At 42.6% G+C, this 25,871-nt stretch overlaps 1 protein-coding gene across 1 annotated transcript in view; it reads right to left on the bottom strand.

The window, feature by feature from the left end:
* PTPRM (protein tyrosine phosphatase receptor type M) overlaps positions 1–25,871 on the bottom strand; it is a 595,371-nt gene that overhangs the window by 460,424 nt on the left and 109,076 nt on the right. The window contains exon 4 of the mRNA XM_047090212.1: positions 2,790–2,868. Within this exon, the coding sequence (XP_046946168.1) occupies positions 2,790–2,868 (79 nt within the window). The remainder of the gene's footprint in view (positions 1–2,789; positions 2,869–25,871) is intronic.

Raw genomic sequence — 25,871 nt, forward strand, 5'->3', positions numbered from 1 at the left:
CCTTGGTACAGAGCCCGTTTTGCAATTCTGTGTCTCTTAAGAGCAGTTTGCAAAGCCAATTAGGTATTAGCACCAGTGTTCTCCAAAGGCGAGACCATAAACACCATTTCTACGACTACAGGCACCTGGGCTCGGAAGGAACGAACAAAACTGCGGGAAACACATTTGGAGAAGGTTCTGATAGAAGGACAAGCATTGAGACTTTCTATCTTACTGAAGACAGTGAGTGATTCATTTTCTGCAGAATGGGAGCTTTTTGCTGGCCAATGGCCAGATATAGAACAAACCCCAAGATACAGAACAAGACAGACCCCTGCAAACTTGGCCTCATCCACTGCACCTGCAACAGGGCAGCAATAACATCTGCCTTGGGGTGAAGTTTGCCCTGAGTGACAGGGAGTGCTCAGCACATAGTAGGTGTGCAACATTACTGTATCTATTTTCTTTAACCTCCTGGTAAGAGGTGAATCTGACACAGGATCAATTGTGCACATTAGAAGATCCCATGGCATTTTTCTAAGCCCAAGGCTATTACTCCATGGATCTGGCTAAGTTCCAACTCAGGTAATTATATTCCACTTCCTAAATTTTCCCTGCTGTTCCAATCAGGTACAGCATCATTCGTTTTCCTGCCTTATCAGAAAAAAAAAGGGGCGGGTGGGGAAATTCTTCTTGAATTCACCAATCTTGCTAACAGAAGAAAGGCAAATGCAATGTGTCACAAAAGTAATGTCTGCTTCAGTAAGGAACGACGTGACTGCAGTGTTTGAACTCTGGTGTTGTGGCATGCTCTGAGCACCAGGATAAAGATCTCAGAGAGAGCAAATCCCTCTGGATGAAATCAGATGACTGTGTTCCGATACCCTCATCAGATAACAACCATGAAGGGCTCTCTGTAACTACTACAGGGAATGATCTCATGATCTCTTCAATCCACGCAATAAAAGCAGAGACACTCCTGCAAGTGTTTATATCTTTAATGTCATTGTAGATATAACCATTTTCTCATGAGTTTGGGTAAGGACCATCAGCAGAAATCCAGGAATGTATGAACCAGCCAGTCTCTCTTTAATGCTGGGGAGACCCTAAAAATAAAGCAGGCTGCCATCCCTCACATAGCCAAAAGATTTAAAGTCTGACAAGATCAATTTTGGGCAAGGACAGAGGGAAAATAAAACTCCCATGCACTGCTGGTGGGAATACAAACTGGTGCAGACTTTTCATAGCAATTTGGCAGCATCGAGTAAAACTAAAAGTGTTTCTATTCTACATTCCAGGAATTCTGCTTCTAAGAATGTATCCTACCAAGGGTCTTGCACATTGTACCCAGAGGCACATACATGGATCTTCACTGCAGCCATGTTTGTTGGAGAAAAAAAACGGGAGCAAAGAAACTAAATGTTCATGGAAAAACAGAAAAACAGAGCGCAGTATATTCATCTGATAGAATATCACAGGTTGACCTAAAGAACATAATGCTAAGTGGGGAAAAAATACAGAGTAATTTATATGGTTGGATATGATTCATTAGAATTTACAAAAGGGAAAACATTACTTTCTTACTTTTTATGAACTACACACTGACTGTGGGAAAAAGCACACCCACATGCATGCACACACACAGAGGTTATCAGCATTTTGGATCCTCAGCTCTGAAACCACTCATCTGGGGGTGGAAAAGTCTCCATTGTAGGTTTCTTCATAGGAGTCTTGGCCTGACCCCCAGGATAGAAGGTGAAAAAGCCACAGTGTGCTTTCCTAGATGACCCTTATTTTCCAGCAAGGGAATGAGCACATGATCTAGCTGGCCAACTTTGACAGTCCCACTCAGGGTTTTGAGACCAAGGCTGAGGGGAGAAAGGCATAGAGACAGTGACAAATATTGAGGCAGGTGGCAACAGTCAGAGAGCAGGTTGCAGCACCCTTACCCCCATGGATGGCCCCTCAGACATAGGTGCCAGCATGGCTCTGGCTACAGAGCCTCCCTTTGAATCTCTACCCACTCCTGGAGCCTAGATCCATGTTCCCCGTGATTCTATTTGCCACCAATTCCCTTTCTATGCAAAGCTTTTCTGCTTTAATCAGCTACATCTGTTTCTGCTGCTGGTGGAATATGAACCTTAGAGATGGAGGGGGCAGCAGCTCGTCCCTGTGACACCCCCCTCCCCCCAAGGAGAGACAAGGGAGAAACGGGACTGGCTATGTGCCATATTTTATTGATTTAAGGACAACAGTTCAGACATAAATATGACAGCCTGTTAATAGCTGTTCATACTGAGCGGTAAAAGGAAAAGTGTGTGTTTGTCACCCATGGGACTTTTTTAAAGTATTAATTTTTAAAAGATGAGGACCAGACTATTTCTGGGGTCCCCAAATGGTTTAGGTAGATTTCTTGCATTTGACGGGTCCCAGGCCTTTTTGGAGCCATATTGTTTAAAAGTATACGAGTAATGCACTAGACATAGAAACAAAATGCACAGATTCTCAATGTTTAACCTTGTGCTACCGTTTAAAAGGGAAATCTAAAAATCTTTGCAAGGATGTCTGAGTCGACCAAAGTGGCCCATTAGCCTCCAGTCCTGATCGTCATTTCAGAGGCGCTTAGATACAATGAATGACACACAAAATCGATGTTTTTGGACTTCTGGGCTGGCAAAGCAATGCCTAAAGACTTGTCGGGGAACACGTTTCTCATCACGTCTCCTCAGGTTTTAGTGTCTTCTCTTAATCTGGAGCATAAAAGTGCCCCCAACATTGAACCCAAATGTGCAAGAGTTGAGGCAACTTACTACATGGATGTCCTAACACCTTCACTTCATCAATAGCGAGGTAGCCTTGATGTCCAGAAGTTATCACTTCAAAAATCACCTGGAAAATTAAGGAAGATTTATATTATTCACACATTTGGTCAGAGTTTTACCAAGTGTGCTGACACATAAGACACATAGTCTGTCTGTCTGTCTTTCTTTCTTTCTTTCTTTCTTTCTTTCTTTTTCTTTCTTTTCCTTCTTCCGTTCTTTCTCTCTTTATTTCCTTTCTTTTCCTTCCTTCCTTCCTTCCTTCCTTCCTTCCTTCCATCCATCCATCCATCCATTCATCTATCCATCCACCCATGCTTCCAACAAATATTAGTGGAGCACCTAATATCTGCCAGTCAACATTACAGGTTCTAAGATGAAAAAGATAAATAAGACACAAATCCAGTTTTCAGGGGGGTTATTGAGAAGGGATGGGACAGACAGCATCCCACATCAAGGATTCACCTCGTAAGGGAGGTAATACCACAGTTAAGAGCCAATGTTTAGAAGACAGAGGCTTAAAATTATTTACCAGAGACAATGTTAAGATTTAAATTGCTTTGGGGTGCCTGGGTGGCTCAGTTGGTTAAGCGTCCGACTTCGGCTCAGGTCATGATCTCGCGGTCTGTGAGTTCAAGCCCCACGTCGGGCTCTGGGCTGACAGCTCAGAGACTGGAGCCTGTTTCGGATTCTGTGTCTCCCCTTCTCTCTGACCCTCCCTCGTTCATGCTCTCTCTCTGTCTCAGAAATAAACATTAAAAAAAATTTTTTTAAAGATTTAAATTGCTTTAAGATAACACATTTTCTGGTCAACTCCTTTGAGGGGATTCTATGACTACACTGAACCGTGTGGGGCCCTAGGTTTTATACATCTAAAATGAAAAAACCACTGTAAGTGCTGTGAAAAAAAAAAAGTACAGGGTATTAGAGTAACATGTACCAAGAGGACCTCCCATGAGGAGGTAGCACTTCAGCTAAGATCTGAATATGAGTGAAGAAAGACAGTAAGGCTTCTTCCAGGGTATGTGCAAAGGCCCTGAGCTGGACATGACCAGAACCATGAAGAGGAGCATTGGGACCTATAGCTATAAAGATGAGCTGTGACTGGGTTACAGAAGCTCCACTCACAGAGCAGAGATTCAAAAGAAGACACTATATTAATAATATAAAGATGCTTGGGCCCCTGGGTGGCTCAGTCAGTTAAGCATCCATTTCAGCTCAGGTGATGATCTCACAGTCCGTGGGATCGGGCCCCGCATCAGGCTCTGCACTGACAGCACAGAACCTGCTTGGGATTCTTTTCCCCTCTCTCTCTGTCCTCCTCCCTCCCCCCTCTCAAAAATAAATAAATAAGCATCAAAAATAACACCATTAAGAGGTTACACCCACTGAAATTCAGATGGCAGAGGTATGAATTAAGAGGACAATGATATAAAAATCTCTATAGTAGTCAGACCAAGAGGTCTTTGGCAACTTTTTGATTGTGGGAAAGGTGAGGCAAGAAAAGAAGGGCAACATGCTCTTAAGTTTTCAGAACGAATGACATTTTTGAGATGGTAGAACCACTTCAGAGAAATTGAGGCTAAAGAAGAAAGAAAGAACTGGTAAGAAGCTATCGATGTTCTTACTACGATTGTTTAAAGTTGTCTGTTGTCAGCCTCTGATTAAAAAGGTCGCATGACATCACTTAAACCTCCATTTACACATACCTGCATCAGCAAAGAAACTGTGGCTCATGCAAGGTACATATGCTAAGTCTTAAAACATCCCAGTAACTGCACTTCTTGGAAAAATTAAAATTTTTATTCTCATAAAAACCAATACAAAATGAGAAGCTTTATTCATAGTAACCAAAAACTGGACACAGCCCAGATGCAGTCAAATGGTACGTGATAAAACAGACTGTGGTACATCCGCAGCATGGAATACTACTCAACAATAACAAGGAAATAACTACTGATGCACCCAAAACTTGGATGAATCTAATAATGCTGATGAGCCCATGTATGTAACATTGTGTAAGGTAACAGTTTTTGAAGGGAGGGCAGATTAGTGGTTGCCAGGGCTGAGGGATGGTGGGAGAAGGGATGGGAGAGTCGTCACAAAAGGACAATGTGAGTAATCCCTGTGATGCTGTGACCTTTAAGGTCTTCACTGTGGTGGCAGATGCAGAAACCTACTTAGGCAATAAAACTGTATATAGTTCAGGGGCGCCTGTGTCCAACTTCAGCTCGGGTCATGATCTCACAGCTCATGAGTTTGAGCCCTACATCAGGCTCTGTGCTGTCAGTGCAGAGCCTGCTTCGGATCCTCTGTCTCCCTCCCTCCCTCCATCCCTCCCTCCCTCTCTCTCTCTCTCTCTCTCTCCCCCCACGCTCCCTCTCTGCCCCTCCCCCACTCAAACGTGTGCTCTTTCTCTCTCAAAAATAAACATTATAAATAACTGTACAGCTTATAGCAGCTTCATTTCCAATAGCTAAAACATGGAAGCCACCAAGTATCCATTGACAGATGAATGGATAAGCAAAACGGGGTAAATACATACAATGGAGTATTAATCCTACAAATGAAGGAAATTCCTGTACATGTTATGACATGGAGAAACCTGGAGAACATTATGCGAGGTGAAATGAGTCGGCCGCAGAAGGACAGATACCGTAAGATCCCACGTACGAGTTACCTGGAAGTAGACAGGAAGTAGAATGGTAGTTGTCAGGGCTGGGAGAGAGGGATGGGAAGTGACTGTTTCGTGGGTGCACAAGCAGAAAAGAGTTCTGGAGATGGATGGTGGTGTTGGCTGCACAACATCAAGAAGGTATTTAATACCCCTGACCTATACACTTCAACATGATTAAAATGATAAATTTTGTTACTTGCATTTTACTAAAACAGTGAAAAAATGTACAGAACTACACACACATGCATGTCCAAGTCCATGTAAAAGAAGAAATCTGGAAAAGCTCTGTAGATTTCCTGTTTGTGGATCCTGTAGATCCTGGTTGTGATGTCATACTTTTGGTTTGCAAAATGTTACCATTGGAGGAAACTGGGTACTACGTATACAGGAATCTGTATCATTTCTTGTTTTTTTTTTCATAAAAATTTGTAATGTTTATTATTTATTTTTGAGAGAGAGAGACAGACACAGCATGAGCAGGGGAGGGGCAGAGATGGAGGGAGACACAGAATCCGAAGCAGGATCCACGCTCCGAACTGTCAGCATCGAGCCCAGCACGGGGCTCAAACTCACGGACCACGAGATCACGATCCGAGCTGAAGTCGGACGCTTAACTAACTGACTGAGCCATCCAGGAGCCCCATGTATTATTTCTTGTTATCGCATCTGATTCCACAATGATCTCCACAAAAATTTCAACTTAAATGAAGTAACTGTAAATTACACAGGATGTGTTACATACACTGAATAGCTACCACTCCGTTCTCTTATTTGTTAGTTCGTGTGAAAATTCTTTAAGGAAGAACTAAGAGATTCAGATAAAAGATAATTGTTAAAAACTCAGTCTTTCTGATTCCGGACATCATGTATCATGCTGTTTTTGCTACTACACATTGCCTGAACAAACACTTCCACCCTAAGACTGCATTATTTATGTGTGTGCGATGGATGTGAAAATGGAGAAAGCCATCAGCAGAGCCCAAAATGGAAAGGCTCGAGGGGCTCCCTAGACAAGAAGTCATCCCAGAAACACCCGCAAGACTAGACGACACTGGGCTACAATGCCAACGCACTGAAATACAAAACACACGGGAGAGGAGAGGCCCAAAGTAGAACAGAAATGAAATAAAACGTTGTCCTGTTCGTAAGTGTATCTTTTTTCCACTGATGACCCGGAGAGAGGCAGAGATGCATGCACATTATTACAATGGGATCTGGCCTACTTCTCTCTGTGCTAAAGTCTAGACGACAGTCGAGGGAACAAAAAGCAGATGAACACTGAGAGCATGTAGGGGAGAAAGCCCTCCGGACGCCCTCAAAGCTGGGCCCCTGCGAAATGGTCCTATCCTGCCTGGCAGGAGGCAGCAACAGCAGGCAGTACTGAAGCAGCCAGCTGCTCTGCTCAGAACGGCCACTGCACAGACCAATGTCCCTGACCGTCAGCTACCCAAGAACTCCATGGCTCTGGTCACGAAAAGGGTATTTTGAAAGCCCAAAGCAGAAATGTTCATCCACGGGCACCTGGGTGGCTCATTTGGTTGACTGACTTTGGCTCAGGTCATGAACCCACAGCTCGTGGGTTCAAGACCCACACAGGGCTCTGTGCTGACAGCTCGGAGCCTGGAGCCTGCTTCCGATTCCACGTCTCCCTCTCTCTCTGCCCCTCCCCGGCTCACACTCTGTGTCTTTCCCTCAAAAACAAATAAAAAATTTTTAAAAACTAAAAAAAAAGAACTGCTCATCCAGCCTTCCCTTCTCCCAGCTAATCCCCCTTCCCTCTTCCCTCCCTCCCTCTCACTCATTCATTCACTCACTCATTCAAGTCTCCACTGAGTGTCCTTTTTACTCCAGGCACTGGCATAAGTACTGTGATAAGCACCATGAACAGAACAGATGCAAAATTGTCCTTCTTACCAAAAATTGTATTTTCACATTATCAACTATAAGAGTTGAAGCTTCTTATAAAAAGAGAATGACCTGTATTTTTAAAGGGATATGTTAACTCTCAGAATAGAATGTACATGTAAAATATGCTCATGTGGATCTATTTTTGAAGTTTATGTGCTAAAATTTAATGCACAATATTTCATTTAAACCAATACAGCACCATGGCCCTAAGAAAAGAAGGAGGAGAAGAAATTAGACATCTCGATAAGTCACCCTAAAACCTCTGAATCTGGTTTCTCACCCATCACTTCAATAGAATTTATGATGACCCTCAAAAGTTTTACACTCAATGATTCGGAATCTTACTGTCCAACTATTAATAGGATATTTACTGTAAGCTCTGAGAGGGATCCAAAAAAAAAAACACCAAACTAGACAATTTTATGGAATTCAAGCTTTAGTTCCACAAAAAATACGGAAAACAGACAAGAACAAGACAGGAGCCAACTAACAGGTGGGAACAATAAGGAGCTATTAGGACTGTGATCTTTCTCCACCATAGAACTGTCACCTCCTCATTACCAAACCAACCAGGATGCCTCGGATCCAGCCAAGGCAACCTTCCACCCAATTTTTCAGCCTGCTCGTTAAACTCACAGCTGCCCCAGAAAGGACTTACAAGTGTCTCTGCTAGACCCGAGGCGGTGAGTGAGTGTTCAGCAGCAAGCGAGATTCCCGGCAAGACGACTTGCCAGGGGAGGCCACAACAAAAGAATCTTCGGCTTATTTCTGAAAGTTTATTTGCCCCCCTTGGTCTTCTAGCTGGAGTACCACAAAGCATCCAAGTGCAAATATACCAAGAGAACAATGGACTTCTCCTTTCAGTTAATTAGAAATTCTGGAAGGTAAACTTCTGAAACTTGGCAGGTTCCCACACTGACTTAATAGTGTCTCTAGGGGCGCCTGGGTGGCGCAGTCGGTTAAGCGTCCGACTTCAGCCAGGTCACGATCTCGCGGTCCGTGAGTTCGAGCCCCGCGTCAGGCTCTGGGCTGATGGCTCGGAGCCTGGAGCCTGTTTCCGATTCTGTGTCTCCCTCTCTCTCTGCCCCTCCCCCGTTCATGCTCTGTCTCTCTCTGTCCCAAAAATAAATAAACGTTGAAAAAAAAAATTAAAAAAAAAAAAATAGTGTCTCTAAAAATAACCTTCATAGGGGGCGCCTGGGTGGCTCAGTTGGTTAAGACTCTGACTTCGGCTCAGGTTATGATCACCAGAACACCATTCCCAAGTTTGAGCCCCACTTTGGGCTGTGTGCTGACAGCTCAGAGCCTGGAGCCTGCTTTGGATTCTGTGTCTCCCTCTGTCTCTGCCCTCCCTGCTCACACTCTGTCTCTCTCTCTCTCTCTCTCTCTCTAAAAAATAAACATTAAAAAAATTAAAAAAGGAAAAAAAAACAGATTCACTCTGTGGTTTCTGACAAACAAGAGAGTTCAAACACACAGCTAAACACCCAAGGCCTCTTTTAAATAGGTTTCTTAAAAACAGACTTTAGAATCTCATGAAAAGGTTTCCTTGTCTTGAAGTCTTGCTACCTGGCAAGTTTTCCATTTTGTACTTTTTTTCTAACCAGTGCCCTTACCAAGAAACCTTCAAAAGCAAAAATATTTTTGTCTGTTTTTCTTAAATAAGGAAGCATGCTATTGAAAGTACAGGTATAGCTCTAGTGAAGTATAACAAGTGTAGGCAGAACCCAGAAGGAGTCCCTGGGATGTCTGAAGATGCCAGCACACTGGGCCAAAAAGACTGAGGTCCGAGGAAGGAAGCGACATGAGAAGGCCAATGGTGCCACTGGAAAAGGAAGTAAGAGAGGCGGGTACAGCTGTGCCCACGCTTACTTTTATCAAACACAACAAACTACCTTGACAATCTCTATTATAAGTGAGGTTTGGGTCTCTTTAAGAAACACACAAAGCCTTTTCTTTTTGAAAAAATTAAAAAAAAAAACTTTATATACTGTGCATGTCTATGTCCCAAGTATCTTCTGTGCATATTATATAATTTTCCCCAGTCACCCATACAAGGTAAGTTAAGTACATTCCCTTTTAGAGATGGGGAGGCTGACTCAGAAAGTAATTAAGTAATTTTTCTGAGGTTACAAAATTAGTATATTGCAGAGTCAGGGTGTAATTCTAGGTCTATTTTACTTTGCAGTCTGGACACTTCCTGTTACTGAATGCCTTAACTAGCAGGCATGGGAGACTACATATATGTAGAATGTACACACATATACATATGCCTAACCTATACATACATACATACATGCCTCTCTCTACACACACACACACACACGCACACACACACTACATAATCATGCATTCACACACACATAAATATATACATCTTTAATGTGTGTGTGTGTGTGTGTGTGTTCTAAAATTTTTACTTCCAGATTTAAGTAAGGAATCTTGTAATCATCTATTTGACCTAGAAATGTAGATGCAAGGAATGGTTATAAGACATAGCTTTAACAACATAAATCTTTTTTTTTTTTTTTTAAAGATTTTTTTCAACGTTTATTTGAGACAGAGAGAGACAGAACATGAATGGCGGAGGGTCAGAGAGAGGGAGACACAGAATCCGAAACAGGCTCCAGGCTCTGAGCTGCCAGCACAGAGCCCGACGCGGGACTCGAACTCAGAGACCTCGAGATCATGACCTGAGCCGAAGTCGGCCGCTCAACCGACTGAGCCACCCAGGCGCCCCAACAACATAAATCTTAAGACAGAGGTCAGCAAACTATAGTCAACAGGCCAAATCAGCCCAACCTAGTAAGGATGGTTTTTATAGTGTTCAACTGTGGGTGAAAGTCAAAAGAAGAATAATATTTAGCAATACATGAGAATTATGTGAAATAGAAATTTCTGTGTCCACAAATAAAGTTTTACCGTAACACAGTCATGCTCATTCAATTGTGTATCGTCTATGGCAACTTCACACAAAAACAGCAGAGTTGAGTAGATGCCACAGAGACCATCTGGCCCACAAGGCCTGAAATATTTACAACTACCCAACTTCCGGATTTAAGAGAAAACTTTCCCGCTTGGCTCCCCAATAACTGCCATTACCCTGGATAACAAGAAAACATGCATCAATGCATGCTTGTCATGGACTGCAACACAATGCATAGCTTGTCACAGCCCAACACAACGTGCCCTGCACTTTGTGTGGGAGCAATGCATTCCAGCTGTGTGGCAAGGGAGAAACCCTCTCCTGGCTTGACTTGCTTCAACTGTATTACATGGGTATTGATTTCAATGCCCACTCAAGCTGATAGTACCATTTCAATTATTTATTTATTCATCATTTATCTATTTATTTTTAACAGGGGCTGGGAACACGAGTGGGGGAGAGAGGGAGAGCGGGATAAAGAGAGTGAGAGAGGGAGAGAGAATCTTAAGCAGTCTCCCCTCTCAGCACAGAGCCTGACCCGGGGCTCAATCCCAAGATCCTGGGATCATGATCTGAGCTGAAACCAAGAGTTGGACGTTCAACTGACTGAGCCACCCAGGCGTACTCATTACCAATTTTTTTTTTTAAAAAGCGTAATTGCAATATACCAAAACAAGACCACAGACACTGATTAAGGGGCACCTGGGTGGCTCAGGTGGTTGGGCATCCGACTTTGGCTCAGGTCATGATCCCACAGCTCATGAGTTCGAGCCCCGTGTCGGGCCCTTTGCTGACAGCTCAGAGCCTGGAGTCTGCTTCAGATTCTACGTCCCTCTCTCTCTCTGTCCCTCCTCTGGTCATGCGCACGTGCTCTCTTGCTCTTTCTTTCTCTCTCTCTCTCAAGAATAAACATTAATGGGGCGCCTGGGTGGCTCAGTCGGTTGAGCGTCTAACTTCGGCTCAGGTCACAATCTCATAGTTTGTGAGTTCAAGCCCCATGTCGGGCTCTGTGCTGACAGCTTAGAGCCTGGAGCCTGCTTCGGATTCTGTGTCTCCCTCTCTCTCTGCCCCTAACCCACTCGCATTCTGTCTCTGTCTCTCAAAAATACATAAACATTAAGAAAAAAATTTTTAAAAAAAGAATAAACATTAAACAAATTTTTAAAAATTGATTACTTTATAGACCTCAAAACACTGAATAAAAAATTAAATCAAACTAAAAATAAAATAAAACCCAACTATTTTAGCAGTCAAATCTTCTACAAAGCAACTGAACTACTGAGAATGTAGAACACTTTCGTATTAAAACCTGACCCTCAGCATTCTATACAATGTTCTTTGGCATGAGCTATATTTTGGTGAAATGTCTTTGTATTTACTGAGATACATACAATTTTAGGAAAAATGTCTTTTCCATCTAAACTGTGATCATTTGAAAAGCTGAAAGCTAAAGTGGTTGATCACAAAGTCATCCTAGCTTATTCTGGAAGAATTTTACCGCACACAGTATTTAATCTTATATCTCTGTCCTCCTCTTTTTTGGATTTGGTTGGACAAAAAATATAATTAATCCCCTTTATTTGCAGATTCTGTACTTGTGAATTTGCCTACTCATGAATTTATTTAAAACCCCCAAATCAATACTTGCAAAGCTTTCTTGGTCATTTGTGGATATGCACACAGTGACAAAAATTTGAATAGCTCAAGCCCCACATCCCAGCTGAGGTCAGTCAAGGCAATGCTCTGCTTTTTGATTCGGTTCTCACACCATAAACAAGTGTCCTTGTCCCAATCTACTTAGTGCCACTTTTTTCATATTTTTGTGCCTTTTATTGGTGATGTTGCTATTTATAACGGTGCCCAAGCGCAGTGCTGAGGGGTCGTCTAGCATTCCTATGCACACAAGGCTTAAGCTGACTTACCGTGAAAATACATGTGTTAGGGAACTTTCATCTGGGCATAAGTCATCATTTTGGCTGTTCAGTGTTAAAAACCAACAATGAGGGGCACCTGGGTGGCTCAGTTGGTTAAGCGTCCGACTTCGGCTCAGGTCATGATCTCACGGTTTGTGAGTTCGAGCCCCACGTCATGCTTTGTGCTGACAGCTCAGAGCCCGGAGCTTGCTTTGGATTCTGTGTCTCCCTCTCTCTCTGCCCCTTCCCTGCTCATGCTCTGCCTCTGTCTCAAAAATAAATAAAACATTAAAAATTTTTTTTTTAAAAACCCAACAATGTACGTTAAGTAAGGGGTCTTTAACAGAAAGACTCCTAAAACAAGGTTATGTGTTGATCAGTTGATGCAAATGCTGTGACCAGAGGGTCTCAGGACTAATCCCTTATTTCCCATGGAAGCAACCAAGAGTTCAGTGTTCACTAATTCAGTACTCACTCACTGTGACTTCACAGAACATAACAACCATGAATGGAAATCAACTGCATTAGCGTGCCTGGATTCACATTGTGCCCTCATTTCTATTAACATACTCGGGCACAGGAAGGACAAAATGCTCATTTTTACCGATGCTTCCCAAATGGTAAAGAAATGTAGATGTAAGAAATGGGATGTAAAGAAATGTAGAATAAAGAGAATCCATATCCGTTCAATACCTCAACAAATAACCTCTCAGGAGACATGGTGTTGGATCCCCATTGTTTTTGGAGCCTTTGGGAAAAGCCATTTGCTCTCAGGTAGGAAACTGTCAGTTAAACCACTAACTAAGGCTCTTTCACTGGCTCATGAAAAGCCATCCTGGAGGGTGGCCTGCGAGGGGCTTGACATGAGGCTATCCTTCAGATGCCTTCCAAACAAGAGACGAAAGCAGTTTAACACCGCAGCCTCCCCTATCCTCCCTGCTTCAGTGAAGGGCAAAATTAGATTTCCATGCTGCCACTTTTCCTTGCTATGTGTGAGCAAAGAAAAGGGGTTTGCTTACCAACACAAACACTCACCACAGAAAATGTGTTGGTGCAAGCCATTTGTCAATTCCCCAGGACAAAAGGGATGAAACACTGTACGTCTGTCCTCCCACCCAAAACCTGGGAGATCCTTTCTGTCTTCGATTTAAATAAAAAGCAAAGGTGGACCATACTCATTCACTAAAACATACATAATAAAACTCTCCATAACGACAAAGAGCCAAAGCCAAACTGCAACGTATGTGACCTTAAAAAATCAGGAACAAAATAGTGAAATACTTGTTTATATGGACATATTATCAGAGTAAAGTAAAAGCCCACTTTCCCAAAGTTAAAGGTATTCAAAGGACAGCAGGGGTCTCACTGGAGTGAATTATTGGGGGCTTTGTCATGCTAATTTAAGGCATTCTTACATGACTTCATCTGCTTTTCAACCAATAAACATGGCTTTCCTCACTTTTTGTTTTCCCTTTCACATTTCAAAAGAACTAGTGTTCTTTTCAAATCTTTTCTAATCATAGCTCAAGTACTCATTCTATAAAACAAGATGTGGAAGAAAACTAAGGTTGAGGGGGAAAAATAGGAAAGTTATAAGGAAAAGGGCAAGATGAACAAGAAGCAACAGACCACAAAGAAGTTTGAGATGGGGACCCAGAACAAGTACCTATCCTTGATCATCAAATCATAAGTACAAGTTGAGAATGAAACAGAGATATGGTAAGTTTTGAACACACGTGAATTGATACACTTCTCAAATGCAGCTCTAGGTCCCTACTAAAGTGACAGCCAAGTGTGCTCCCACTGATTTCTTGTAACACACTGTTCATCTTTAAGCAAAAAATGCAGAGGACAGGGACCTCCAATAAAGGCAGCAGAGTAGGAGGACCATAAGGTCACTTTGTCCCACAGATACAACTAGATAACACCCTCATCAGTATAAATATCCCAGAAAACAGAAGACTGGCAGAACAGACATTCCACAGCTACATATAAAGAAGAGGACACACAAGAGGTAGGAAGGATGGAGGGGGGTGTTGCTAAACACACCATCATCATGCTCTCTACGTGCAAGGTGCAATGTATCCACCCCTGTAAAACCCTCCATATCCACCTTGCTGGGGAGAAGTGGATTGTTAATGCCTGAGCCTGCTACCACCCCAGCTGCCAGCACCCTAGGGTTTTCCAAACTCTTCTCTCCTGAACTATCTGCTCCTCTTGCGGCCAGTTTACCTGAGTTTGTTCGGGAACAATGTGGGCGCACCCAGCTAGGAGCTGTGCTTCCAGCTGTTCAATTTCCTGGGGATTCCTCCGGTGGGGTGGGAGGAGTTGGCCAGGGCGGCCACGAGGGCTCACCCATTCTTTCCTGAGTTAGGGGCTGTGACAGGTGGATAACAGTTTTTGGCAAGCCAGCCAGGAAGGGCATGCAGCTTCAGCGCGTGATTGTCTTCACAGACTCCTGACCAGGCAGGTGCCTCGGCCCCTGCCGCTGCTTAGACTGCCTTGGAGGGGTAGAAAAGGTAAAGTCCCAGCAGCTGTTGGGGCCACTTGCAGGGAAAGGTCCCTATCCTACCCTTGCTGACCGGTATTCTGCTTCATGTGCGGTTCGAAAAGAGAAATAAGTTTGGGAAGCACTGAGCTTCAGTATTCTGGGTAAGTTGCAGTAGTACTGATCAGTTTCCCATTTCTATTTGGGAGCGAAACTGTCTAACACTTGGTACCCAGTGGTGCAAAAACGTGGTTATAAGTCTAGGAGTCCCAACTTCATCTCACCAAGGAATTTGGCTCCCCTATGCAGGAACACGGAAGAGTACTCTGTTTGGTTCGGTTTCTTTCACTTCCCATTCCTTCCTTTCTTCTCTTTTGGGGGTGGGAAATGCTACTTCCATCCCCCCTGACAGTCCCTTGTGGTGCGCTTTGGCGGCACGGTCCACATATGGCTATAAGCCGATGAGTAGGAAGATGATTTTCTTACTGCATCACTGCATGGCTCACGTACGTACATACTAGAATCAGAAAAAAGATTGGCCTTTGAGTGGGTCTGAAAATTACCATACTATCCTCCAATTAGAATTATTTTGTCAAAGATCTGGGAAATGAAATGACATTCTTATATGTTCAGGCTTTTATGCTGGTAGGTAACAGAGATTCAGCACATAAAGCTCATGATGCAAAGAAAGACAGGTTAAAGTGTGTGAGGACAGCAGGTCAAATGAGGAAAAAGAGAATGAGGAACACACCTTGTTACAATCTTTGGACCCCTGCCCTGGAATTCTACCTACCCCAAATGTGGATGGAGCCCCCTCTGCCCTAGTTTCTCCTCCTCCTACTTATACCCTCAAGGGGCAAGAATGGCCCTCCCTTTTAAGACCTGCTAAGACACCAAATGTGGTCAGGAGACCCCCCAATATGAAACAGGACGTTTCCTTTGCAGCCTTATCCCGTAGGGATGAATCCCCAGAGACAGTCTGCCAGATATTATTGGACATACAGTCCTTTCTCTACTTCAGACCTTTTAAATTAGAAAAATTCAAACCATACTTGTAGAGAGGATCCTCAGAAAACGTCTGAAATCGTTAGCCACTATTTTTGTCATTGATAAGCCTCCTTAGGCAGATATGCAGACCTTCTTTAAAAATTTATTTATTTTGAGAGAGAGAGAGAGTGAGTGAGCATGAGTTGGGAGGGGCAGAGAGAGAGGGAGACACAGAATCCCCAAGCAGACTCCGCATTATCAGTGCAGAGCCCGACGCGGGGCTCGAACTCACGGCCGTGAGATCATGACCTGAGCTGATATCAAGACTTGGACGCTTAACTGACTGAACCACCCAGGTACCCCAGATACGCAGACTCTTAAGTATTCTATAGACAATGAGCAACCCACAGTGACTGATTAATAAAGCCCATGAGGAGGCTCAGCATCTGACTCATGAAAATCCAGGTATTACCCCCTTACCAGCAGGGGCAATCCTGGTGGCCAAACCTGGCTGGGACCCGAATGTTGCTGAAGGAATGGTTCTTCTGAACCACTACTAAGATATATGTTTACGGAACTAAAGTGAAGGGTCCCAAAGCAAAAATGTCTTAATAAAGTCAAGGAAATTCAACAGAAATTAAATGCTGATCCATCTGAGTTTCTGGAGAGGATTTATCAAGCCTATCAAAAATATTCCCAGTGAGGATCCTGGGGCTTTTGAAAATCTGAAAATGGTTAATTTGACCTTTATGGGACGAAGTGCCCCTAACATAGGAAAGAAGCTGCAAAAGGTCGAGGGAGCGGTAGGTGTGAACTCTTCTTAGCTGGTGCACATTGCTTTTAAGGTGTTTAGCTTTAGGGAGGAAAAGCATATGAAACAAGGAAGTCCATTTCTCACAGCCCATAGTCAATGGGAAAAAATGGAGAAAATGAACCATACTTTGAAAAGGACCATCACAAAGCTGTGTCAAGAAACTCATTTAACATGAGATAGGGTACTGCCGCTTGCCTTCTCTGCATGAGGGCACCTCAAGGTGGGCTTGGATTGAGCGCCTATGAAATTGGATACGGGAGACCATTCCTGGCCTCTTGAGTTTCTCCCCCTCTACCCAGAAGGGGGCCAAAGAAAAATTAAACAAAATTTAACGCTTGAACCAAATATTAACCATGATTCATTAGTTTACTTCCACTAGGACGGCCTTCTTGCTGCAAGAACCACTGCACCCGTCTCAACCTGAGGATAAGATCTTATTAAAGACTTGGAATGAACATGGACCTGACCAAGAATTAACTGAAAAACGGACTAGACCTTATGATGTCCTACTTGTCCCCCATTCCCCTTGAAATGGGACAAAGTGAAGCTATGGATACATCACACTAGAGTTAAATGGTGCCCGTACAATGATAAGAAGTGGAACCTGGATGGCTCAGTCGGTTAAGCGTCCAGCTTCGGCTCAGATCATGACATCACGGTTCATGAGTTCAAGCCCCGCATCAGGCTCTGGGCTGACAGTTCAGAGCCTGGAACCTGCTTCAGATTCCGTGTCTCCCTCTCTCTCTGCCCCTGCCCTGCTCAAGTTCGTTCTCTCTCTCTCTCTCTCTCTCTCTCTCTCTCTCTCTCTCTCAAAAATAAATAAACATTAGGGAAAAAAAAGAAAAGGAGAAGACAGAAGAGATCACCAAGCTGTTCCACTGGGAAAGTCACCCTATTCAAGACTTAAAATATCTCTTTAGAGGAAAGAACCCATAACAACATGTTTCTTCTGTGCTCTGTATGAACCATGTCATCTTTCTCCCTAGGTTGGAAAAATAATGGACTAGTTGGGGTAACCCAGGCTTTGGCCTCAACTACATGTGCTGTCAATTGTTGGATGTGTCTAAAAGCCCAATCAGTATTGGACCATGGAGACCCGTTGGTCCCCCCTGTTTACAATACCTCAGGAGTCCATGAAGGCAACTGGTTTCCAATCGTTAAGGCCTGGACAATAATGTATAGGGTTAGAATAGTTAGATTTTTCTCAAGATGATCAAAAGGTACCCCCATGTCTTACAGTCCCTCTAATTAATGTACTAAAGGAAGTAATTTTCAAAGGACAAAACCGGGAGTATACTTCCCAATTAGATACCACATGAAGGACCAACTCCCTATGTGTAAACAACGCTGTGTTTCTTTTCCAGCTATGGATGACATTCACAGCCAGGGTCGGCTGGGCAGAGGCTGGATGGGACAAGTTGCCCTTTGGGTGAGCCGATTCTCCCACCTTTTGTCATCGTGCTCTGGCTGGATTTGTTTTTATTTGAAAATTAAATGGAGTCCCCTGGGCCATAGACTGTGTTACAAATTCTTCTACCATTATACATTATCTTCTGGCCACCTTGGTGACTGCCTTCTCCTTTCATCCTGCTCAAGAAACTTAAGCATTGGGCCAGTTCCCCACAGGTATTTACCAGACTAGATCATGACCTCCCAGGCAACATCCCTGATGGAGATGAATACTTCCTTGGCTATACATTGTTGCCATGGTGGCGGGGGGGGGGGGGGAAGGTTGCTGTGCATCATCATGTGCTTTACGACTTGTCCCAGATTCTAACCACCATGGCTAATGATCATAAATCATCAGATTCCCGTACTAAAGTCATCCTGGATAACTGTATATCCTAGCTGAGCAAGGGGGAATTTATGTCATTGTTCATCCATCGTGCTGTGCCTATATTAATGCTTCATCAGAGGTGGAAACAAGCATCAAGAAAATTAGACAGCAAGGTACATGGTTACAATAACCATGGGCCAGCACACCCTTTCCTTGGATGGAATAGGGGAAAGAATCAGAGATTGTTTTTCACGTTGATTTTCATGGATACTGACAGGTGTAGAATCTGTCCTCAAAGAAATAATCAAAATGGGCTTGACCACTGTACTCTCAAGTAGCAGGGTTCTATTTGGGATTCAGACTTCCTGTGATGTGTACCTATTGCTACATTCTTTCAATTCACACTCTTTAACGAGTCAGAAACAATTAACACAGAAACAGGTACATTTCTTCCACTGAAACAAAAACAAAACCAAAACCAAAAACACTTCATCTCCCCTATCCGGCAGGAAGTAGCCAGTTGGAGAATGGCGGTCATACTCCCATAAAAATGGAAGCAAATATTGACGGTGGAGATCTGTTAGCAAGCCCTCTTGCTTAACTTTAGATCCCAACAGTTAAACCCAGAAACAGACCTCCTGACTCATGCTCTAACTGAATCCCACTGTTCTTATTTTTTTAATTTATATTATTTTTTGATTCCAGTATAATTAACATACATTGTTATATTAGTTTCAGGTGTACATTATAGTGAGTGATTCAAAAATCTGATATATTACTCATGTTAAGTGTACCTCTTCATTCCCCTCACCTATTGCACCCATCCCTACACTGACTCCTCCTTTGGCAACCACCAGTTTGTTCTCTATAGTTAAGAGTCTGCTTTTTTAATTAAATGAATACCAATTCAACATATTAATGAAATCATATGGTATTTGTCTTTCTCTGACTTACTTTACTTTGCTTAGCGTTATACCCTCTTGATTCACCCATGTTGTTGCAAATGGCAAGATTTCATTCTTTTTGAAGGATAAGTAATATTCCAGCATGTATGTGTGTGTGTGTGTGTGTGCGTGCGTGTGTATATATACACATATACATATACATATACATATAAATATACATATATTTCCCACATTTAGCGCAGAGCCTAATGCAGGGCTCAAACCCACAAGTGAGATCATGACCTGAGCTGAAACCAAGAGTCAGATGCTTAACTGAGTCACCCAAGTGCCCCTTCTGTTTATTTTTTAATTAGATTATTTGTTTTTTGTGTGTGTTGGGTTGTATACTTTTTTTTTAAATAGGTTTTGGATATTAACCTCTTATTGGATATATATATGTATATATTTTTATATATGCATGCCACATCTTCTTTATCCATTCATCAATGGATGGACACTTGGGTTGCTTCTGTATCTTGGCTATTGTAACTAATGCTGCAATAAACATAGAGGTGCATATATCTTTATGAATTAGTTTTTTGTTTGTTTCTTTTGTGTAAATACCTGGCAGTGTAATTACTGGACTGTATGGTCATTCTATTTTTAATTTTTTAAGGAAACTACATACTGTTCTCTACAGTGACTATATCATTCTATATTTCCACCAACAGTGCACAAGGGTTCCTTTTTCTCCACATCATCGCCAACACTCGTTGTTTCTTGTGTTTTTGATCTTAGCCATTGTGACAGGTGGGTCTGATTTGCATTTCCCTGATGGATGGTGGTGATGTTGAGCATCTTTTCATATGTCTTTTGGCTATCTGAATATCTTCTTTGGAGGAACGTCTCTTCATGTCTCCTGCTCATTTTTTTAAAAAGTTTATTTATTTTGAGAGAGAGAGAGAGAGGGAGCAGGGTAGGGGAAGGACAGAGAGAGAATCCCAAGCAGACTCCACACTTAGCACAGAGCCTAATGTAGGGCTCAAACCCATGAGTGAGATCGTGACCTGACCTGAAACCAAGAGTCAGATGCTTAACTGACTGAGCCACCCAGGTGCCCCATGTTTATTTTTTTAATTAGATTATTTGGTGTGTGTGTGTGTGTGTGAGAGAGAGAGAGAGAGAGATAGAGAGAGAGAGAGTTGTGTCAGTTTTTAATATATTTCTGATATTAACCTCTTATTGGATATATCACTTGCAATTATCTTCTCCCAATTCAGTAGATTGTCTTTGGGTTTATTTTTGTTGTTGTTGTTTCTTTCCTTTGCTGTGCGAGATTTTATTTATTTTTGCTTTTGTTTCCTTTGCCTTGGGAGACAGATCTAAAAAAATGTTTTTATGGCCAATGTAAGGGAAATCATTGTGCTCTCTTCTATGACTTTTATGGTTTTAGGTCTCACATTTAGGTCCTTAATCCATTTTGAATTTATTTTTGTGACTGGTGTAAGAAAGTGATCTCAGGTTTATTTTTTTGCATGTAGCTGTCCAGTTTTCCCAACACCATTTGTTGAAGAGACTTTTTTTCCTATTGCATATTCTTGCCTCCTTTGTCAAAGATTAACTGACCATATAATCATGGTTTTTTGTTTTTTTTTTCTGGGATTTCTATTCTTTTCTATTGATCGATGTGTCTATTTTTGTGCCAGTACCATACTGTTTTGATTACTACAGCTTTGTAGCATAACTTGAAAATCTGGGATTATGATAACTCCAGCTTTGGTTTTCTTTTTCAAGATTGCTTTGGCTGTTTGGGGTCTTTTGTAGTTCCACACAAATTTTATGATTGTTTGTTCTAGTTCTGAAAAATGCTGTTGCCATTTTGATAGGGACTGCATTAAATCTGTAGATTGCTGAGGGCAATATGGACATTTTAACAATATTAATTCTTCCAATCCAAGAGCACAGAATCCTAGTCTCATTTTTTATCTATTTTCTTTCTCCTGTTCAGTTTGATTGCCTTCCATTCCAGCTCACTGATGTGTTCTTCTGCTTCCTCTAGTCTACCATTTATTCCTTCTACATATTTTTAATTTCAGTTATTGATTTCTTCAGCTCTGATTGGTTCTTTTTTATATTTTCTATCCCCTTGTTGAGGGTCTTACTGAATTTCACCACTCCTTTCTCAAAGAGAGAGTATACCCAGTGAGTATCTTTAAGATCATTACTTGAAATTTTCTCTATCAGGCATACCACTTATCTCCATTTCATTTAGCTGTCTTGCAATTTTGTCCTGTTCTTTCATTTGGGAGATGTTTCTCTGACTCCTCATTTTGTCCAACTCTGTGTCTGTTTTCAGAAAGTCAGCTATGTCTCCTGTTCTTGAAAATAGTGGCTTTATAAAAAAGAAGCCCTGTAGTGCTCTTTAGTGCAATATCCCCTGTTCACCAGAACCTGGCACATTAGGAACGTCTCCTATTTGTGTTGCGTGTGCCCTACTGCTGCGACTGAGCTGCGTTTGTTTTCAGTCCAGACATCTGCAATGGCTTTCTTTGCCTGCTGTGGGCAGGGTTTGGTGTCTGCTTTGTTAAGGGGCCAGTCTGGGGCCTCCTCGGACTTGAGTCGGGTCAGACCAGACGTTTGCCAGAGCTACAGTTGTACCAAATGCCAAGGTGTTCTCCCCTGCACTGTCCCCTGAAAGGATTTCATTGGTGGGCAGGACCTGCAGTCAAACCACGTCTGCCCTTGGCCCACTGCTGGGGCCACGGCTGAATTGGTGTGTGTCTGGTTATCTTCCCCTCTCCCCAGGTCAGGAATCACTTTGGAGTGGCATGAGCCCCTGCCAGGGCTACCTGCACAATGCCATGCTTATGGCATTGCTTAGGATGGACTCCTGCCAAGGGCAGGTTAGAGGGAGAATGCAAGAGTCCACAGGAGAACGCAAGGGTGGGGCACACGGTGCTACCAAGGTTTGTGCAAGGGTGCTTTTGGGAGACCGGAGCCAATTTGGAGAACTCTGTTTTTGATGTGCTCTTCTCCACAGTTAGCTATGGAGAGCCTGTTCTGCCAGTTGTCAAGTCATTTTCTGGGTTATTTACACTAATTTAGGTTTTATTCAGCTGTACCCATACGACATGGTGAGCTTAGAATCCTCCTACTCCACCATCTTCCCCAGAATCGACTTCTTTTGGTCTACCCTACTCTTCTCATTTCTTATCAAACTTTTTTGAGGCACTGACGAAAACATTTTGCAATGACTGGAATATTCCAACTGCCAGACCAGAAAAACCTTGATAGTAGCAGAATGCTAGAAAACCACATCCCACCTGTCCCCTTCCTTGGCCACGATCACACACTGAACACATACCGACCCCCACCCGTGATCACATGCTCTTTCCCTGCTCTCTTGCATGTAGCCCCAGATTTCCTCCCTGTAAAACTCTAGGTGTCCGTCTTGTGAGCAGATAGGTGCGTTGTTAAGGTTTGAGCCTGCCACTTCCCCAGGATGCCAGCCCCTGAACTAAATTTCTCCCTTTCTCTTTTCCAAGTCTTTGTCTCTTGAGTTATTGGCTTCTCTTGTAAGGAGTTTATCCAAGTTTGTCGGGCAACAGCGCTGGCAAACCCAGCCAAGGGACTATGCTCTCAATTTGTCCAGCCCCTTCGGGGTTTCCTGGGATAGAGCAGCTGGCCACAGCAGTGCTCCAGCGCTCACCCATTCATTTCCTGAGTTAGTGTCTGTGACAGATCGATGAGTAACATGTGCAATAAACGTAGATAGAGCCGATGCTACTCAGAGTTGCTTTCTGCGACTTTCTAGCAAAATAAGTGGGCTGAAGGCAAACACAGCAAATAATCCAAGGCAGCTGGGTAGGAAACAGAGGTTGGAGTTCAGTGTGAAAAAGATGAAATGATCCAGTCATTCCTACTCCCTCAGCTCCTCATTTACCAGGAAAGATGTCTGACTGGTAAAGGGCCAATCTTGGATTAGCCTCTCCCAAAGTGCAAGATACTTTGTGTCCTCACTGCACAGAGAATTTAGAGCTGGTCTTAGATGGAATCCATGCATCATCTTCTCCCAGGACCCTTCAGTATATCTCAGAATTTGTTTTAACTGGGAGGCTCTAGACAAACAGTAGGACTGTCATCATTCTGACTTGGTCCCCACATTACCTCTTGTCACCACCCACCTGCCCCCACCCCAACCCCTTTATTGAGAGGCATGGAGAAGGGGACTTCAAAGCCATCTATGCTTTGTTTTTTTTTCTCTTCAAAGCAACCATTTGTCTTAAAGATCACTGCTTTCGTTGCCTCTGACTGGATTCATTATCACTGTATTCTAAAAGTAGGGAGAAGGTGGTGAGTAGGTGATTCCCCAGGCATCTCTGGGTGCAGGCAGGGGTTAGGAACCCCGAGAAATCAATACATAGCCTCCAGAAATTTGAAGGGTGGGAAAGAGAAGACAGAAGAGAAAGATACAGAATCAAAGGGAAATCCTTCCCCACCCCCTTCTCTCTCTCTCTCTCTCTCTGTTTTTTTCATTAGCACAATAAAGCAAGAGGGTGCTTGTGAGAGGAAAATACTATTCTTAACATGGCAGGAAGTCAATGTCTAAATCAAAGGAAATGGTCCTCCAGCCCAGGTGCCCTCATGAAAGCAGGTAGCCGGCAGTCCTTACCTGCTGCCACCCAACACAGGAGCACGTTGCAAGTAGCAGCAATGAGGACAAACAGTAATTAAGAAATTAAATATGTGTTAATCACCAAATACTTGACAATTCATGTTTTCATGAACAGCAATTAACCTACAATTAGCTGTATTCCATGCAGCTTACCATTGTGATCTATACCTGTAGAATACTACTCTCCTATAAATAGGAAAAGGCACATGGAATGAGCGCTATGGTGAGAATATTTTGCTAGGAAACATTTTGAAACTCTATAAACACCTAGTAAAGATAATGTTAGGGGAAAGACTAGGAAAGCAAGGGATGCCCATGGAAATTTACTGTTTAGCAAAAGGAAAAAGGGCAGCTGTGTCTAGTTTTAGAGAAAACCTCCCCAAAACTCAGACTCTGACCAAGTTGAGAAATGACTAGTACCGAGTGGCCAAAGCCCAGTGAGAAATGGGCATTCTTGACAACAAGGAGAGTAAAGGACAGGACAGAGGGAAGGAGCCCAGTGGAGCAGTTCCCAAGATGGTCATCTGGAGCATGGGACAGATTCCAGAGCAGGCTGATACCAGGAACACTCAGGAAGCCTCACCTTGCATTTTTGTATGACAGCAAGTTCTGGAATGTTCTGGGGGAAAGAAACCTGGTTCATTTTATTTCACCTAGTTTCATGGAAGGATTTGTTCCTGTAACACTTCTTCTTTGAGTACCTTCTGCCATTCCACTTAACACATGTAAGGAGTGACTTAGCAGGAGAAAGCACTCAAATATTAGCTGTTTCCGTTTTTCTGTCTACCACAATTCTTAATCTCAACAAACTACCACCATTTATGGAAAGGCTAGCACATCCTCAATGTGCTCTTCCATTCATCTTCACTCCCTGCACAGTCTTTATATTGAGTCTCATCATTAGTGAGGTTCTAAAAGTTTAAGTCACTTGCCCAAACTTACAAGTAAACAGGGCTGATATTCAAATGCAGTTCTGTTTGACCTAAAGCATACGTTCTTTTACTACACTCTATGATGCTGCCCATTCCTAAGCACTATGAAATTCCTTTAAAAGTTAATTCATCGATCTTAACTCCTTATATCAAAACTACTTAATACTATGAAATTCCTTTAAAAGTTAATTCATCAATCTTAACTCATTATATCAAAACTACTTAATACAGTGGGAAAAAAGCAACTTTTAGAAATAAAGTGCTGTAGGAATATAAAATATTTTAATATGCTAACATTTCAAGTATATGTTCACTTTATACTAACGTTTTAGATCTCTGTAACGTATTCCTGCAGCCTAAATTCTCTAACATAGAAGTGATGTCTGGGGAAAGCTGAGTCCCTGTGCACTGAGAGAGGGTCTCTCAGGGGGTACCCCTTTCTTCAGAAAAGATAGGGTACTATCTTGTCCTCAGCTTTTGGGCCCAGAAATGGCCTATCTGTACCCTAAGAATGCATTATTTGGATACTGACTCTTACAAACCATGTACATAAGCAAACTGTCAGACACATGCATGTACACGACATCAGAAAAATATTTCTCATACTTTGCGATTAAAAACATAATACAGTTGACTCTTGAACAACACAGGTATGACCTGTGTGAGTCTGCTTACACCTGCATTTTTTTCAATAACTATGAAACAGCACTACAAACATACTTCCTTTCTAAAGTGAAATCCTGCACTCTGAAAACTAGAAGACACTGATGAAAAAAATTGAAGATGCCCCAAACAAATGGAAAGATATCCCATGCTCATGGATTGTTGGAATTAATATTGTTAAAATGTCCTTATTACCCAAAGCAGTCTACAGATCAATGCAGTCCTTATCAAAGGACTTATGCAGTCCTTATCAAAGTACCAGCAGCATTTTTCACAAAACTAATACAAATAATACTAAAATTCGTATGGGACCACAAAAGACCCCACAAAGCAATCTTGAGAAAGATCAAAGCTGGAGGTACCACAGTCCCAGATTTCAAGCTGTATTACAAAGCTATAGTAACAAAAACAGTATGGTACTGGCACAAA

This window comes from Lynx rufus, unplaced genomic scaffold (genome assembly GCF_022079265.1).
Source record: "Lynx rufus isolate CCGP_SWC_20201006 ecotype Redwood Valley unplaced genomic scaffold, mLynRuf1.p SCAF_29, whole genome shotgun sequence".
Lineage (NCBI taxonomy): Eukaryota > Metazoa > Chordata > Mammalia > Carnivora > Felidae > Lynx > Lynx rufus.